The sequence below is a fragment of the Coffea arabica genome, chromosome 5e (assembly GCF_036785885.1).
Source record: "Coffea arabica cultivar ET-39 chromosome 5e, Coffea Arabica ET-39 HiFi, whole genome shotgun sequence".
NCBI classification, from domain to species: Eukaryota; Viridiplantae; Streptophyta; class Magnoliopsida; order Gentianales; family Rubiaceae; genus Coffea; species Coffea arabica.
The window spans coordinates 46518550-46535940 of NC_092318.1; the positions used below are offsets into that span (position 1 = coordinate 46518550).

The following is a 17391-nucleotide window of genomic DNA, read 5'->3' on the forward strand; positions in this document are numbered from 1 at the left end:
ATTCATTCCATAAGCCCAACAATTTTATCCTTGTTCAGCTTTGTTAGTTTTTTGAGATAATTTCAAAAACCTCTACTTAGATTTTTGATAGTATCATTTAACGCTCTCAAACTTTAAAAAAATATCGCTTGTCTCCTCTAGTTTAAACTTTTTATAACATTTGTAACTATTTCGAAATATAAAATTGAAAAAAAAAAACTCATTACGGGAAAGAAAATATAATCTCACTCCAAATTTGTCCTTTTCTTGTGGTCTCTTAATTGTCATAATATGTCACTTTCATTTTCTTTGTAAGCTTGGTCGATATGATTTTTTAATGAAAATTTAAAAGTTGATAATGGGGTTGAGAGGCACTTTTAATATATTTTTTTATCATTTGTTTGGATAAGAAATACTAAAATTTTTGAAATTATAAATACTTTACATTGCTTATAAAAATAACTTGAAATGTGTTACAATAATGAAAATAAATTTTGGCACCAACTTGAAAATATCATAAACAAGTTTGTATATGGTTTTTCGCATTTTATATTTTTCTAGTTTTGAAGTATTTATAAAATCCCTTAAATTAGCTCAAAACATTTTATAGTAATGAAAATAATGCTTTTGTAATTTGCAAAAACCTCAATTAACTTTCAAGCATAAACTATTTTGTATATTAAAAAAATAATTGCTGCTATATTTTATCCCATCAGATTTAAACCTCCATGCTCTTTGTTTTTGGTTTCAAATTATTATCAATATACTCAGGTTTTGTACCAAAGAGTAAGACAATAAATTGATAAAATTCGAATGAGATTATATTCTCTCTTCTAAAATGAGTTTTTTAATATTATATTTTGAAATAGGTTGAGAATGTTCCAAAAAGTTTAAAGTAGGGATAGCAGGTCGTATTTTTCAAAGTTTGGAGGTACTCAATAATACTGTTAGACATCTTAAAGGAGGTTTTTGAAATCATCCCTAGTTTTTTTTTTCTTCCCTTGAACTTTGATACTTTATATTGGGAGTTAGCTTGAAATTTTAGATTATATTTTGCCTTGTTTGGGATTCTAGCTATAATATTTGCCTTCTTTGGTATTCTGGCTATCTTTTTCAGTACTTTCATGTTTTGGGTGCTAAGTTCCTACTAAATACGTTGAAAACCAGCAAGCTGTTGGATTAGGTGATCGTGATAGATGGAGATGTAATTTTTTTTTTTCTCGTAGTTGCACTTATAGGTGAAGTCCAAGCATTAGTACCTTGGAGTCGACAGCTGCCTAAAACGAAAAGTAAAAACATGCATACAGATGGAGAAAGCTCAACGAACATAACATACACTAATAATCATTTTAGGGTGAAGACTAAGAAATATATCCTCTTTTGCTCTCTTATTCAACTCGAATTAGGCAGTCAAACCCACGAAGCTTTCATTGGTAATTAGTGGTATGATAAATTTTTATGCATCAACTTGGAGGGTGGTTTTAACGCATTATTTGTCGCGCTTCCAATGTGCCATTGACCAATATAATTATCTCGTAGAGGCTCAAAATTTTAATCCATGATTAAGATTTAATTATCCTAACAAAAAAATTTAATTACACTATCACCATCACAATTTTAACTTGTCGAAATTCAATTGCGAAACACGAATTCTTTTTATTTTTTTTTAAGTATGACTAGAAGCAACTCTTTTTTTTTTTTTTTTTAGGGTTTTCCGCAGGGAGTGGATCCCGCAGACTAATCCCCTGCCCCCTGCAACTTGCTGGCAACTCACACAAATGAGTTCTCAGTACAGTACAATTCAATAACATTACAACCCATAATTCATAAATAATGGGATATAGTTATTGATAAACTCCCATCGGTCAGGTGTGACGAAACATAAAATTCTAAGCATGTATACAAAGTTTTTCTAACCAATAACAAAAATCAAGAGTGCATTATCAAACCATGAACTCATGAGTTCAAAAATTACTTTCAATCTAATTATCAAACCTTGAAATCTAATTCAAGGGTTCAAACTTCAAAATGTATTTGTCTTCTTCTCATAGGTCCTATAATGTGCTAAAAGAAACAGTATCAATATATAGCTTGTTTTTGTTGATGTAGAAGCTTTGTTTGAGATACTCTTGTCATTTAAAGGTTGTTACATATAGTCTGAAACAAAGGAGAATAGATAGACATCAGCATTGCAAAGTCTAGCAGGATGTTGGATTCTAGTGTGAAGAGAGGAACTTTAGTCATTGTAAGACAAAATGAATTAGGTGGAGAAAGTGGGGGGAATAGATACTTTGTAAAGTTACTTGCAAGAACATTATAGCATGAAAAAAAGCTAGGTCAATAATAATGGTTATCTAATTCAAAATGGTAGGCCAACTGTCGAGCTAAAAAAATTGGTTGGTTTTCAAGGAGAATCCAATGTATAATTCCTGTGTCCGCAAGTATTTTAAGACTGCTGCTTCACGCTTGGAGTTTGGAAATTGAAATACCAGTCAACAAGAGCACATCCTCGCGTGGAATTAAATGTCGAAATTGCTAAGTCAACCCGGGATTTTCCAATGTTTTTCCACGATGCAGCCAATAATATTTTCATGCATGACTAGAATTTATTGTAAATCTAGGAATATGTCCTTTTTTTTTAAAATTTGTAAAGAATTTAAGGATGAGATATATTTAGCCAAAAAATAGATATCGTGACATGGAATGAATCGAGAAATCAAGAACGCTTTCAATAAAAAGATCAACTCTCTCGCTCGCTGAAACAATTGAATTCTCGACGATCCAAAGGAAAATAAATTTCGTGATGTGATTGAATTCTTATCACACAATCATTTTGTGACTACATTCCTACAACAAATATTTCAAAGTTCTAGCTATATTAGCCTTTTAATTAGTTACGTATTGAAAACATGAATATCTTGCTTAGCTTGTGAACGTAATTTTCTCTCAAACTTTTATTTTTTTTAAATTTTTCCAAAAGCAGTAGTAATATTTGCTAGGGCTTTAAATAGTCTTGCAGGCATGCAGTTGGACATCTTAAGCCTGTCACTGTTACAAAACCATCCAAATTTATGCTGGTTTTGAAGTTTGAAGCCATATTAAATCGAGAGACATGCTGTTTATATTTCGTTAACTTTGATAATACTTCAACACTTTCAATTCAGTATCTACTCTGCAATTAATATGTTCCAGATTCAGTAACCAGAAGAGAAATATGCTACTGAGCAATCTGTACATGTCTGAACATCAATGACCAAAACCATACTTCATTCATTAATATTATTTGCATCTGGCAGGGATCATATACTGGTTTACAAAGCACAAAACTGAGAATATAGATCTTGCCATATAGCAGCATATCAATTACAGTGTAACATCTGTTCTGAGAATCTCTCTCTCTCTCTCTCTCTATATATATATATATACGTGTTGCAAGTTGACCAGCATGATAAGAGAAATGCCATACATGATAGAGCCCACAACTCGAGCCAACTTAGAAAAAAAAAAAAAATACTACCCTTCAAGACAACTTGATTAACTCTGAAACCACCAGCCTATTCTATCACTATCTGACTCTTGTCACATTCACAAACACCACAAAGCCTGGATTTTGCACATAGCTGGACAGCATTGAAGCCTTGGAACATGTTTGCTCAGAACTCGAGAGCCAACAGTAAAGAGTACTTTCAGCTTCAGGCAGAAAGCTTTTAGTTCACAAATTCTTCTGGGGTATTCTTTGATTATGGACTTCATGTTAAAGATTACGTATCTAGTTGGGAAGTAGCATAGTTTGGTTCATGGCCTTTGCGTTATGGCGGCGCACGTTACTGGGAAAATGATTAAAAGATGCAAAGCGAAAGTAAAGCAACTTGACTCTGCCCCTGAGGAGGAAGAGAACCACATGAAAGAACATTAGTTTAAAAAAACAAAAGGGATGGTTGTCCTGAATCCTGAGGTGTTCATGGTTGGCGGGCGGGAGAAAAATATTGCATACATTACATACATGCCAAAGCCTTAATCTGTACTATTGAATCAAGCAAATGTGGTCTCACTTTTCTGCTCAAACAGGCTAATACAAATAAAAGTTATGCGCCGCAGAATATTACCTAAGTTCTCTCTAGCAGGTGACTAGACAGTAGACATTGAGCCTCAAAAGAGATGAGGAGGCTAAGTGTAGAGCACATGAGATCAGAAACATGCAAGAATCAAAAATGTGGTATGATTTACACAAAAAGAGGCCACCATCAGAGTAAACATATAAAAACAAAATCTACGTATCATATACTAAATTACAGTTTCATTGAGCTATGGCATTATAGCCCCCATATACCAGCAGTTATAAACTATAGTCGGCTCAATCTGCTGGAAAGATGAGACACCATCACATGGCAATCAACACTTTGGTCTCTGTGAGAACTACTGCAGCATGTATGGTTTGTTATGCGCAAACTCATCATGCCTGATACGCTGTAGTCTAAATAAAAGTGTCAAAATAAAAATATAGTAGTAACTCAGACTTTGCCTATAGAAATATCGAGATCATGAACAACTCAAAAACACCTTTGAATAATTGACTACCACAGTACTTGATATGATTTCCCTGAGTAGAACCAGCCTTGGATTGATAAGGAAAATGTACAGTTACCAAACGGACATGTTTGCCTTATTGGTCCTGCAACTTTTTAGAAGGGTTAATGGTTCTTGCAGAAAAGGAAATTCCCATTTCAACCCATACTGAAAGTGGAGAAGTTTTTCTACTCGTTTGTTGATTGTTCTCCTTTTGTGGAAACCAAAAGGAAGCACTGAAAAAACAACTCCACCATATCATGTCATGTCGCAATGGATGATAGCTCATGAAACGCTTAATTAGGAGAAATGCACTTTGCACTATTGTATTCCAAAGGACAGCAAAAAATCACAAGCCAAAAATAGAACGCATTCAAGCAAAGAGGCAAAGAGTGTAAGGGCAAAAAGTTGCTATACTATAAAGAAAATGGTGTACTTAATTGCCTCTGCGTTTGAATGAAGCATGTATATGCTGGAAAAAACACTTAATATATATTCTCTTCCTACATAATTCATCCACATCAGTTGAGGACAATCATTTCTACCATCATTATTGAACTTAAAAAATATGAAATAATTGATGAAACCCTCAACTAGAAGAATCTTTTCAACTAAAATATGACAAATTACATCAAACATAGAGCTACTAGGTTGTCCATTACCAATCACGCCAAAAAAAAAAAAAAAAAAAAAAGTAGCCTTCCAAGGCTAAGCATGCAACATATATCACCATCACATAGAATAAAGCTCTGAATACCAAAATAAAAACAAAGTACCTAAAGCCATATCTACTCGTCTAGGCAAACACCATTTTCAAGCATCCTCCCTCAGGGCCATGACTAAACTTTATGCTACTTACTTATTTCCTATAGTCCTTTTCCCCTCCCCATTGTGATTCGCGACCGTGCTACGGTGCGGATCAACTAGCTGATGATTTTGGGATTTCTGTCCCGTGGTTTTTTGATTCTATCAGTACCCAACTCTGTCCCTACACCACACATATTATAGTACTAGTACATAGACAACTAAAATTTTTTACTGTACAACAGTAAAAGAATCACAGAAAACCATCATGTATACAGTGCCTTTTTTAACCGTTTAACTTCTCCTCCAAAGTACAGTAAAAATACTACTACAATACCACGCTTCAAAATTCAAAGACAAAAAGTACAATTCTCAAAAAAAACCTCGTCCTCCCCACCACACCCTGAAACTCACTGCATTTTCCCCACTTCTGCATACCTTCCAAGTTCCACCCACACAGGTCCCCAACCCCATTTAATCCCTGGTCGTCATGCAAGACTGCAACTTTTACTAGTTCTCCAACCAAATCTTTCCTTCTTCTCCAAAGCCAAAACACTCTGCTCCGTCTAGAAAACAAGAAAACTGGCCTTTAATGCAAGCATGAAACAGAAACACCCCTCTATCCTGCCATCCAATCCCACACAAGCCCACCCCCAAAAAAAAATCCCCATCCCCCAAATCCCACAAAATGTATAAAGAAAACAGTAGTGTGAAAAAAAAGGCTAATTTGTACAAGCTATAGACAACTCATTCACTACTCAATGTTCACTTCCCTTTTCTGTGGCTCTCACCAACCAATCCACCGCAGAAGGAAAATATATCCATATCTAATCATATATCCTACACTGCCTAAAGAGGAAAAAAATAAAGAAATAAAACCCACTATAAAAAAAGGGTAAGAAAAGAAAACAGAAAACCAAATTCTCTCTCACACACTGAAAATCACACACATTAGCTAGTATTACTACTACCATCTGCCTATATAGCGGCACACACACACATCACACACTCTTCCTTTTCAACGCTCTCTCCTCTTCACCAGATCTCTCGGACTTATTCTTCCTTGGAGATGCGTGCTCTTTGAGCAGATTTTCCCCAAAACCCCCCAAAACTCCCCAGCCCATAACCGCTTCTGGCTCCTTCTCCTCCCCATTGAAATCCATCCACAACCAAAAGCATCCATTTTTATGTAATATACACTCATGTATGACGGAAGTGGTTGAGAACCCATTTGTTTTTTTCCTTCTTTTTTTGTTGTTTTCTCACCGTTTCGCCCCGATTTTCTGATCCAAAGCCCTGTTTTTTCTTGTTTATTTTTTGTGTAACAGAGCTTTGTGTTCTTGATAAGAGTTCTTGGAAATGGAGGATACTGCTAATGCTAATACGATGAAGATGAGGTTGTTTAGTGAAGAAGAGGTGAGGGATATTAGCGGGTTGAAAAGGGGCTGCGGCGGTAGCCGTGGCGGTAGCGATGGCGATGATTACGTAGAGGTGACGTGTGGCTGCACCAGCCACCGATATGGGGATGCTGTAGGTCGACTTAGGGTTTTCTCTTCTGGTTTTCTTGAAATCACCTGTGAATGCACCCCTGGTTGTCAGGAAGGTCTCTCCCTTCAATCCATCCTCCCATCCTTCCTTGGCTCTCTTGGACATATACTCTTATGTACAGCATAGGAGTTTATATCTTGACCTCATATGCGATATGGGATTTTTTTGAATGCATGCAATATAGGTGTTTTTGTGCGTAAATTGTATAAAGGGATCTGTTTTATTCACTGTTTTACGCCATACAATGGATGGTTGTACTGGGATTTTGTAGATGTTGTGTATGTTGATTTGTCTAGGAGAGGTTGAGTTTTGATCAGTTATCTTAGTTCAGTATCAGACTCTTGGAGTCCCTTCTTTGGTGGTGTTCGTCTGTTCAGGTTTGGACCGAAAGATGGTAAATTTTTGTTGTTTGTTAGGATGAATATTACAGTGAGAACGATGTTGACGGTAAGGAAACAACCTACATTGTATTTGTTTACGTGATAATGGTTGTATTTGAGCTATTTTTCATGTGAAGTGTGGATTTTTTTGAGGCAGAGTTCTGTTCTTACTGTCTGAACAATGTGGTGGTGGAATGTTCATGTATACTTTTAGTGGGAGGGGTTTTACTTAATTTTGGTTCATGATTGGCTCTTTTCATCTTCATTGCTATGCCACGGTTTGTTGTGTTCTTATAAAGCTTTTGTTACTCAAGCTATTTGGAATGAAAATGTTGTTAGGACTTAGTTTACTGTGTTGAGCACCATCTAATCTATGCATTTGTATGACTATAGACAATGAGCATCTTCGCTAATTGAAGTTTTGCGTGCTTGCCCTCCTGAGGTATAACATGTTGCTGCACATTGCATTTTGTACTTTTGCGTATAGCTTAATCAGGTTTTCTGACGGTACATTCTTCAATATGTCAAGACTGTTGTTCTTGGAACTGTTGTGTTGGAATGGCCATCTTTTGAAGTTTACCGTTTCGTAATTAGATTGGAGGGGTTGGGTTAGACTTGCGTTTCATTTAGCCATCTCAAGTAATTCTATTTGGATAATTTTGACTACCTGCTTTTACTCAAAATGAAAAAACTGGCAGGGAGAGCTGTAATAGTTAAAATGGCTGCCTCAGGTGTTTCAAGGTTATACAGCTTAAATTCAGTCATTTAATAATGTTAAATTTGCTGCCATGTATGAGAGCTCAATGCAGTCAAGTCATATATACTTCTCAAGATTTGACTTGTCCATCAGCAACTATGTTGATTCTATAGTTTTTGGTATGCATTTGAATATACTCCTTTGCCTGCTGAAAATATCTGTTTTAGGTATGGTTTATGTTCTCCATTATGTCATTTTTGTTGTCTTCACTTTTGGTAGTGCTATTTACTTTTGCTTTTTACTAATATATGCAACCTGTTATTAGACAAACTCACACCAGCTGCATTTGAGAAACATTCTGGAAGAGAAACATCTAGGAAATGGAAGAATAATATCTGGGTTATTGTTGATGGGGAGAAAGTGCCTTTGTACAAGACAGCACTGCTCAAATATTACAATCAAGCATCAAAAAATGCTAATGGTTCAAGCAGATCACACAATGGGAAATTCCATCGTGATGAGTTTGTTAGATGCACTGAATGCAACAAAGAGCGCAGGTTCCGTCTCCGCAACAAAGAGGAATGCCGCAGTTACCATGATGCTTTGGCAGATTTAAATTGGAAATGCTCTGACATGCCTTATGATGAGTATGCTTGACATGATTATAATCTATAGCTCTAATATTTGCATCAATTTTTAGTTAAAGAGTACTTATCAAACTTGGTTCTACTGCCCCCCTCATCATCCCCTCTATCTGTCTATCTATTGTTGCCTTTGTTTAGTAGAATAAAGCATCGCTCAATTCTTACAGCATTTTTTTGAAGTAAATATTATTCAGTGTTGAAAAATCTTGTAGCTTGTCTTTGTTTTTATAGTGCTAAATATATTAAGCAATGAATAGCATGTTTCTTCCATTTGTGCCCACTTAATAAAGACACAATGCACCTTTTCACATCTATCATCATCTATAAATAGTGAGACTATGGGTGATGCATTAGTTCATGACCATAGACCTGTGTGTTTCTGTGTTGAACTCTTTGGTCAAGCAGCTAAGTTGTTCATAGAGTGTGTTTTTTTTTTTTTTTTTTGCGAATATTGGGAATCTCATTACATGGTTTCTGTGATAAGCTAATAAAAGCAAAAACATGAACCAACCAGTAAGTGGAACTGGTTTTCTAAAAAGGTCCATTGTCAGCCTGACATGATGCACTTGTCTGAGAGTTGTTTGTGTGGTAGAAATCTTTTAACTTCCAACGCTAAAAAAAGGTTCAGTAAGTAGCTGAGTATGCGATCTTGTCCTCTTTTAGATCATTTAGCTTTCTTTTGATATTTGAGGTCATCTGCAGTTTGGGTAGGGTGCCAGTTTTTGTTTTGGGGGGGGGGGGGGGGCAATGCATAGACAGCGAAGAAGAACTATTTTATTGAATAATCCCAGACACATGCTGCAATGAAAGCTAGATAAGACTGGATCATATTGTAATCCCCCTCCTGAAGAAATTGTATGAAAACTCAACTTGTAGAAATACGAATGAAAGATAAAAGGGTAGAAACTCACTCATTATACTTTGTTAGACCGTCATGTTAACTAAATAGTTGTTTTTGTCATTCTTGTTTCATACAGCTATAACTAAAGATTTCGAAACACTTAACATGAACTAGATCACTAAATCATCATGTTAGGAAGACTGGGATTTATATTGGAAATTTAAAGATGTTATATGGACAATCACATGGTTGAGATGGCCATACATAGAAACTAACATTTCGCTTGTGAATCGAGTAACTTTTATCTCTTTTTAAAGAATAGATAAATCTTGGTGGAAAAGGGCAAGAACTGATGCTGTTTTACTCCGGTCTTCCTTTTAAGAAAAATAGGCAACTCCCTGAAAGGCAAACAGTTTGGTATAAGCATGGAGGTTCTCTTTGGGGCTAACTGAGATTTTGTATTTGAGGATTATATCCATAGATTGGTCAAATTGAATGAGTTGTGAAAAAATGTGATAACATGACATAATTAGATGTGGTCAAGGAAATGCATACTGCCGGTTGGGGCATAGCCTTTTTGGAGGTTAACTTGAACCTTCGAAGCTTTTTTGCCAAGTTTGGATGCTAAATGTTTTTATATCTCACTAACAGCTAGAAAATCAGTGTGATTTGGAAATGCTTCTAAACTAAATTAAGTAGTAGATTTTTTTTTTGACTATGAAATTTGTCTGCCTGTAGACGGCTTTCGCATCTAATTGTGAATTAATGGACTCTCCACTTTAATGTTCTCTGTCGTTTTCTTGTGAAACATTTCTTTGTGTTCTTTGGGTTGATTGGGGAAACTCAGAGCCTGTTTTATTCAGAGTCCTACCTGATTGGCTTAAATCAGTTCCCACCTTTTGGTTTTGTTTTCTGATTTGTCTTGATTGCACGTATGGTAACTTTTTTACCATGATGTATCCAATATAGGCATGACGCTGGCCTAATTTGAGCTATAATAGTCCTTCTTAGTTGACCTTCCAAGAAAAAGTAGGCAAAGAGATTATCGGCACATATTGGGGCTTCATTAGATGTGAGCCTTGGCTCTCTTTAACCAATCAAGATGGAGCAATTATGCTTGAGTATACATATAGGACTTTGATAGGATATATACTGGTGATGCAGATATGAATCTGTATATTTCTTGATGATCAAAGTTTTGGTAAAAAAGATCTTAGCAAAGTTCTCATAAACAGATTTTCAAGTAGTTAAAATGGAAAACATTTGATGCTTCCTTGTCTACCTGATGCATATTAATGTTTACGTGCATTTGCCCTTTTTCTTTTTCTCAGAATGCTAAACCATGTGCGTACTTGTGTTCATAACCTATATTTCAGGGTTACATGTGAAGATGATGAAGAAAGAGCAAGTCGCAGGGTCTACAGGGGCTGTTCCCGATCTCCAACATGCAAGGGTTGCACGTCTTGTGTCTGTTTTGGTTGTGAAATCTGTAGGTTTTCAGACTGCAGCTGCCAGACTTGCTCTGATTTCACTAGGAATGCAAAAGCTTAAGTTAGCAATCTCACCAATACATCCCTTCTCAAATGCTTACATTTCCATTTTGTTTGGTAGATGTTCTACCAATCATTTCTTAATTAAACCTTAGCTGATATTCACAGAAAGCTCTCTGACATTCTCTTAGATCCAATTTAAATTTCAGCCTTCAGCACAGGTTGCTGTGTTTTTGTTGACTGATCAATATTTTAAAGTATTACAATATAACTCCTTTGCTCGCCATACTATAATTAAGAGGAAAATTGATTCTTTATATCTAGTCTTTCATTTATCGGGTTAATTTATGTTTAAAACTTCCATCTTTCCAGCTGTGTATGATCACGGTAAAAGCTAGACTTGAATCACTAGAGTGATAAATTGCTGAAGCATGATATGTAATGCTAGCTCAAGTAAGGCACCAGGCATGCCTAATTGAAGGTTTAATCTATTGCTTCATCTGCAAAATTTTGCTGTTGTTATTGGCCAAGGAAGAGCCTTGTCAGGCTGCTGGCTCTAATCTACTTGTACTTCAAACTGACAGAGAATCTATCTTGTTCTTTCTTCAGTGAGTTCCTCTGCTTCTATGGGGAACTTAAGAATTTCAACAATGTTCTACTCTTTCACCAGCAAATAGTTCACTAAGTTTCTCCATTTCTGCTTACTACAATAAAAAAAGTCCTATTTCATCTTGATCTAACTTGAAGTAAGCTCGGTTTGGCTATCTCCACGATAGGCAGGCATTTGGAGTACTGAAGGTTTCTGTTATCTTCAATCCTAGTGAATGTCTCAATTCCAGACATGGATTTGCAGTTATGAAAGGCTTTTGTTTAACATCCAAAGCTGTATCAGATACTGCAGATGTTTTTAGCATGTAGAACACAAATCAATTGCGAATTAACTAGAATTTCCAATTCTGTTCCACATTCATTTGAGGTACTTTCTTGTTAATGATCTTTTTGCGGTTTGCAGGCAATCAAAGTGAGCTTCCCATTTACATATGATATAAGAAGACATACTTAAAACATTTCAAGTAAAATATTTTGAAATCTAAGAATTGTCAAACAATTCCACGGTGTAAGAATCTGTTACAATGTACTAAGAGCTAGACCATTACATGCTATTAGAATCTCATAGATGATGAAGAACTTGTCCAATATGACATTTAGTAATCACGCAAGCACTTCGCTTAATGTTAGTCAACAGTGTGTTAACAAGCTACAAATTCCTACTTCGGCCAATGGCCAAGAATGAGATCCACGTTTTCTATTTCAACACCCCTCCCCCCTAGTGAAGTTATGCAAGTCGAACCGCTCGATTGCTCGACTCATTTAGGTTCGTTCGTGTTCGATAACGACTTGTTCAAAATTTTATATGAGTTGAATTCAAACAAACATTTTGACTCGATAAGTAATCGAACGAGCACGAGCCTTATTCGCGAATTTAAATGATCATTGGTGTAGCCTAATTGTCATTTCACAAAATTTAGGGTTATATGGTTAATTTAATGTTGAATCTATTGATTATTTGAGAGAAAGAGCCTGAATTCAAGCTTCTCGAGCCTGTTCAAAATCGGTTCGTTATGCTAAATGAGTCAAACTTGAACTAGGATTTTAATTAACTGAACATGAACAGAGATTTCGAGTTCGAAAATTATCAAACGAACACGAGCCTTGTTCAAGTAACTTAACAAATAAAACTCAAACATGAGTGACGAATAGAACTCAAATATGAGATACTCGACTCGGCTCGCCTTGTTTACCACTCTATCCTCCCCCGGGGGGCTTCCCCCCACAAGGAAAGAAAAAAGAGCTTTCGTTTCAAACTTATATAATGCAATTCATTGGTGAAAAGATAATTCAAAGTCAATCTGCTATTACTTGTACACATTCACAAGGGCAGCAAGTCCACGGCTAGAGAGAGTCATTAAAGTACTAATGGATTCTAAGTTGCACAAATTGTACAAACAACACAGAGGTCGCCATCATACGGCCATAGCAAGCAAGACTATGTTCTCTATGAACCCAAGCTGACACTTCCTAACCAAGTAGCATCCACAGAAACATGCATAATACAGATTAAATAACTAAGTCAATGCACAAAGCCATGAAACCAATCAACGAACTGAACTTAGCCATGTTGTTGCCTGCCCCTTCCACCTCCAAATTGACCACCACCCCTACGATTTGGTTTTCTACCTCCACGATAATGCTTACCATGACTAATGCTTCGGTACGTGTCCCGTTTACCAGTAAAAGATGCAAGTTGCTGTGGTTCATAATTGTGCATTGTCTGAGACATGTTTGCTGGAACTGCTTGTTCTCCTACATTTATGGGGAGGGAAGCCTGTTGACCTGGTGTAGTCACTCCAAATGGTAAACGGTTAAATGCATTTTGACTCGAGCATGAAGGTTCTGCACCAAAACCTGACTGCATGCCTGATATAACCAGGTTAGAAGGCAAATTTTGACTAGCATTAATTTGCTGTTGGAACGACAATATGTTCTGCGAAGGCATTTGATGAAGCTGATTAATTTGTTGCACCCATGGGTTAACATTTACGGGTAACTGAGGAAAGCCAAAACTTAGAGGCTGCTGAAATGGGATTGCATTTGCCCCACCAGAAGTTGCGCTAAAACCAGAGCCCAAGGAAAGTTGGACAAATGGAGAACCCAAACCAGGCTGAAAAGCCAAACCTTGTCCCAGACCAGAGAATGACCCATTGCCTTGATCTGGTGGTTGAGCCAAAAGGGGCACATGATGCTTGGTGTGATCAAATGGTAGTTTACCTCTCTCCAGAGATCCCTGTGGGTTAGCTGCAGGATCTTTCCTCGAATTCCCGGACCAATTTCCCAATTGCAATCGATCCTTTTTCTGGTTATCGAATTTGTCATCATTTCTACGCATATTCTCATTTTTCAGTGTTTTACCATACTCTGCCTCATTTTCCGAGTTGCACCCTCCCACATAATAAGGATTTCTCACTGTTGGCATGCCATTTGTTGGTAATCCAGGAAAGCCAACAGTTTGAGGCTGCTGGAACGCAATGCCATTAGCCCCTCCAGACAACGCACTAAAACCAGCGGTTGATGCCAGTTGTACAAATGGAGGAGCCAGCCCAGGTTGACAAGTTGAACCTTGTCCTAGGCTCAAGGAGTGTAACCCATTGCCTTGATGCTGCGATACAACAGCAGGGGGAACATGATGGCTACTGTGGTCAACTTGTCGCTTAGCTCCCTCCATAGGTAAATGTCTGTTGACTGTAGAATCATATTTCGAGTTCCTAGACCAATTTCCAAATCTCTTTTCATCCTTTTTCAGGTTTCCAATTTTATTATCATTGGTGCCCCTTTTCTTGTTCCTCTGCATTTTTCTGTGCTCAGCCTCCTTCTCATCATCTGAAAATTCTTCTTCTTCAAATAATTCTTCATCATTTGCTCCTGATGCATCATATCCTTTTGAGTAAAGACTCTTATCATTGAGGACATGATTTGCAAATTCTGGAACAAAAGATATTGAAATGCCTGGTCGGATTCCAGCAGGTACTTCACTTTCTAAATTGTACCTAACAATGTAGTAAGGATTCCTCACTGGACCAAAAATTTCATCCACTAACCCCAGTGCGGACCTGCTTTCTGTAATCCACAATATAGAGCCCTCATTGAGAGGATTATGTTTTTCAACCCCTTCTACAATGACTTGAGCCCCCAACACCTGTATGCTAGGAGAGTTAGTTATAAACTATTACATATTTGATTAAGTCACCATCTGCATTTTATGCTAGATAATTATTGGAAAAAAACAAAGTGATGCAGCATTTCACAATGTGTCCTTTGCAACTAGCTTTTAGATTGAATTGCTACTTGCTTCTATGATCTCACCGATAAAACAACTCCAACTGGCTGGATCTTATGGTGTGGTAGTAGGGCCACATTCACTGGAGGAACTGGAGGAAGAAGCTGCAGAAGAAAGATTTACAAAGTGAACTAATTGTTTAAATGTGTCTGCAATAATCCATGAACACAAAATTTAGAGCATAATCAATAAGAAGAAAGCAGGGTAAAAATCAAGAAATTTAGTCCACGTGTCATACACTAGCCACTTTCTTCAAAGTTTAAACTTAAATAGCTTGCTTCAAACCCCACAATTCAAGTTGAGGATTTTCAACTCTCCAAGTACAATTTACAGGATTAAGAGGAGCCTTAATAGTTATAAGCATCATGTTGTTAATGGCAAGGGCACTTCTGCGCTAGATCGAAAATGATCAAAGTGGTATTTAATAAGTAACTCTGAAGACACAAAATCTTGGCTAGTTGGTACTATAAATATAAAAAAAAAAAAATATATATATATATATATATATATATATATATATATATAATGAATAGAGAGAGAGAATGATTATGGTACAGTTCTACTGGAGAATCTCCAATTTTTCCCTCCTTGGGAATGTTCTTTTGATCACCTGTCTTTTTTTTTGTGTTTTGTTGTTTTTCTTTGGAGAGAGAGAGAGAGAGAGGCGGGTTAATGCAAACATACATCGAAGCACAAATGTGACCAAGCTGATTGAGAAGAATAAGATTACCGTGAGTTCATTTTTGGACTTAGGAGGCCCCAACGTGGAAACGCCACTGCCACCCTCATCCTCGTCATATTCATCGTCACCGCTCCAGGCCACCATCTCTTCTGGGTCAGATGCGACTATCTCACCCTCTTCCATCTCTATATCTTGTCCTTTTCTTTCTTTGCTACTTCCCCACTTCTCCTTGCCATCGACTTCATCTTCGTCATCATCATCACTACTCCCGGATGATGAGGAAGAGGAAGAGGAAGATGAAGATGAACTTTCAATTTCACTGTCACTTTCACCCTCTGAGTCACTAGTACTATCACTCTCATCTCCTTCACTCGCATTCTTACCACTCTTTTCTTCAGTATTATCTGCATTCATCATCTCACTTGTTTTAGTGGTCTTCGCGCCAAAATTTTCAACAACACCGATCTCCTTACCACCAGTACCACTAATGTTTGCCTCAACACTTTTCACCACATCACAACCACAATCATCCTCACTATTTCCATTGTCACAACCCTCTCCACCTTGCTTTACACCAGTCAAACCGCCAAAAACAGAATCTGGATCGCTCCAACCTCCCTCCAAACTAACTTTCCCCATCTCTTCCTCAATAGAACATCCCAGGCCTCCCGACTTGATACCGTCAACCCCATCTATCCCCTCTTCAACCTTAATTTTATCACAAAACCTTTGACAACCCGTTTCACTACCCTTCTCACCTCCTACCAATTCAACCTTTTCTTGACCCAAAGATCCCAACTTTCTTCCACCCTCTTCACCAACTAACCCAGCTGAACCTATTTCAAGACTTTTATCAAACATCTCAGATGCAACTTTTTCTGAGCTAAAACCAACGGAGTTTTCTCCCAAATCATTAGCCATACTCTTACTATATGGCTCTGGGTTCTCCTCAATCCAATCCTCGATGTAATCAAAATCAAGAAAAGAGTCTATACATGAGAAAGAAAGATCTTCAAGGCCTAAAACTGAGAAAGAAAGATCGTTTGAGCATTCTTTTTCTTCTTTTTTAGGGTTGGGACTTTGCAGAGAACCTACCATGTTCAAGAAATAAATTTAGGGCCTTGAGAGTCAGCATTAGGGATATTGAAAGCAGGAGTTTAAGTATATATATGCGTCTCTGGTGGCTCAGATTTTGCTGTTTGAAATTTGGGGTTTGCTTGGAGAAAAGGTCGGATTCTATTTGCTTAAACCCTAATTGGCAAGGGTTTTAGAATGTGGGAATGTACTGTCTAGGAGAATATTGTGGTAGAGAAATTGACGTACAAACAAACAGAAAATGGGCTAGGCCCGATTTTAGAGCCTCGAACAATTTTAATTTGGGGCTAGCCCTGTGTGTACGAAGGGCCTCGAACATCATTTCGGAGAATGTTAGCTCATTCTGGGCTATCGAATTCTGGGGCATTTTGGGTGAGACGTGTGGAGGTAGAAACTGAAACGGCAAATGGGACTTTATAGTTTATACCTTTTTTTTAATCTTTTTGGTCGAATAAATGAAACTTTACCTAGTCATAAATAAGAATTAATCTTTGGGAAAAACGTTCAAAACGTCCCTCACAATTTGCAAAATAACTTTTTTCGTCCCTCACTTTTAAAAATGTAATTTTATGTCCCTTATAAATTCACATTGGTCAAATTTGGTCCCTACTTAGGTTTCCGACTAGTTTTTTATCGGAATCCACCATGTGACTTGGATGTGATCATTTTTTAAGGGCAAAATTGTCAAATCAAATTTTATATAATTCGATTCATAATCCCTCACATTTCATAAAATAAATTTTTTCTCCCTTACATTTCACAAAATGAAT

At 36.9% G+C, this 17391-nt stretch overlaps 2 protein-coding genes across 4 annotated transcripts; one reads left to right on the plus strand and one right to left on the minus strand.

The window, feature by feature from the left end:
- Nucleotides 1-6363: 6363 nt before the first annotated feature.
- On the plus strand, nucleotides 6364-11255 carry LOC113688090 (protein ULTRAPETALA 1-like). 2 transcript variants are annotated; one of them, XM_027205753.2, is made up of 4 exons: nucleotides 6364-6538; nucleotides 6678-6952; nucleotides 8300-8621; nucleotides 10836-11255. In XM_027205753.2, the coding sequence occupies exons 2-4, from the start codon at nucleotides 6709-6711 to the stop codon at nucleotides 11008-11010; spliced, it is 741 nt and encodes a 246-aa protein (XP_027061554.2). In that variant the 5' UTR covers nucleotides 6364-6538; nucleotides 6678-6708; the 3' UTR covers nucleotides 11011-11255. The 2 variants fall into 2 exon arrangements, with proteins under 2 accessions (XP_027061554.2, XP_027061553.2); XM_027205752.2 differs by having other exon boundaries at nucleotides 6373-6553.
- Nucleotides 11256-12802: 1547 nt separating this feature from the next.
- Nucleotides 12803-16833, minus strand: LOC113688608 (uncharacterized). Of its 2 annotated transcripts, XM_027206482.2 has the most exons (3): nucleotides 15575-16832; nucleotides 14871-14948; nucleotides 12803-14703 (listed from the first exon to the last, which is right to left on the minus strand). In XM_027206482.2, the coding sequence occupies exons 1-3, from the start codon at nucleotides 16622-16624 to the stop codon at nucleotides 13120-13122; spliced, it is 2712 nt and encodes a 903-aa protein (XP_027062283.1). In that variant the 5' UTR covers nucleotides 16625-16832; the 3' UTR covers nucleotides 12803-13119. The 2 variants fall into 2 exon arrangements, with proteins under 2 accessions (XP_027062283.1, XP_071904897.1); XM_072048796.1 differs by lacking the exon at nucleotides 14871-14948 and having other exon boundaries at nucleotides 15575-16833.
- Between the last annotated feature and the right edge of the window lie 558 nt (nucleotides 16834-17391).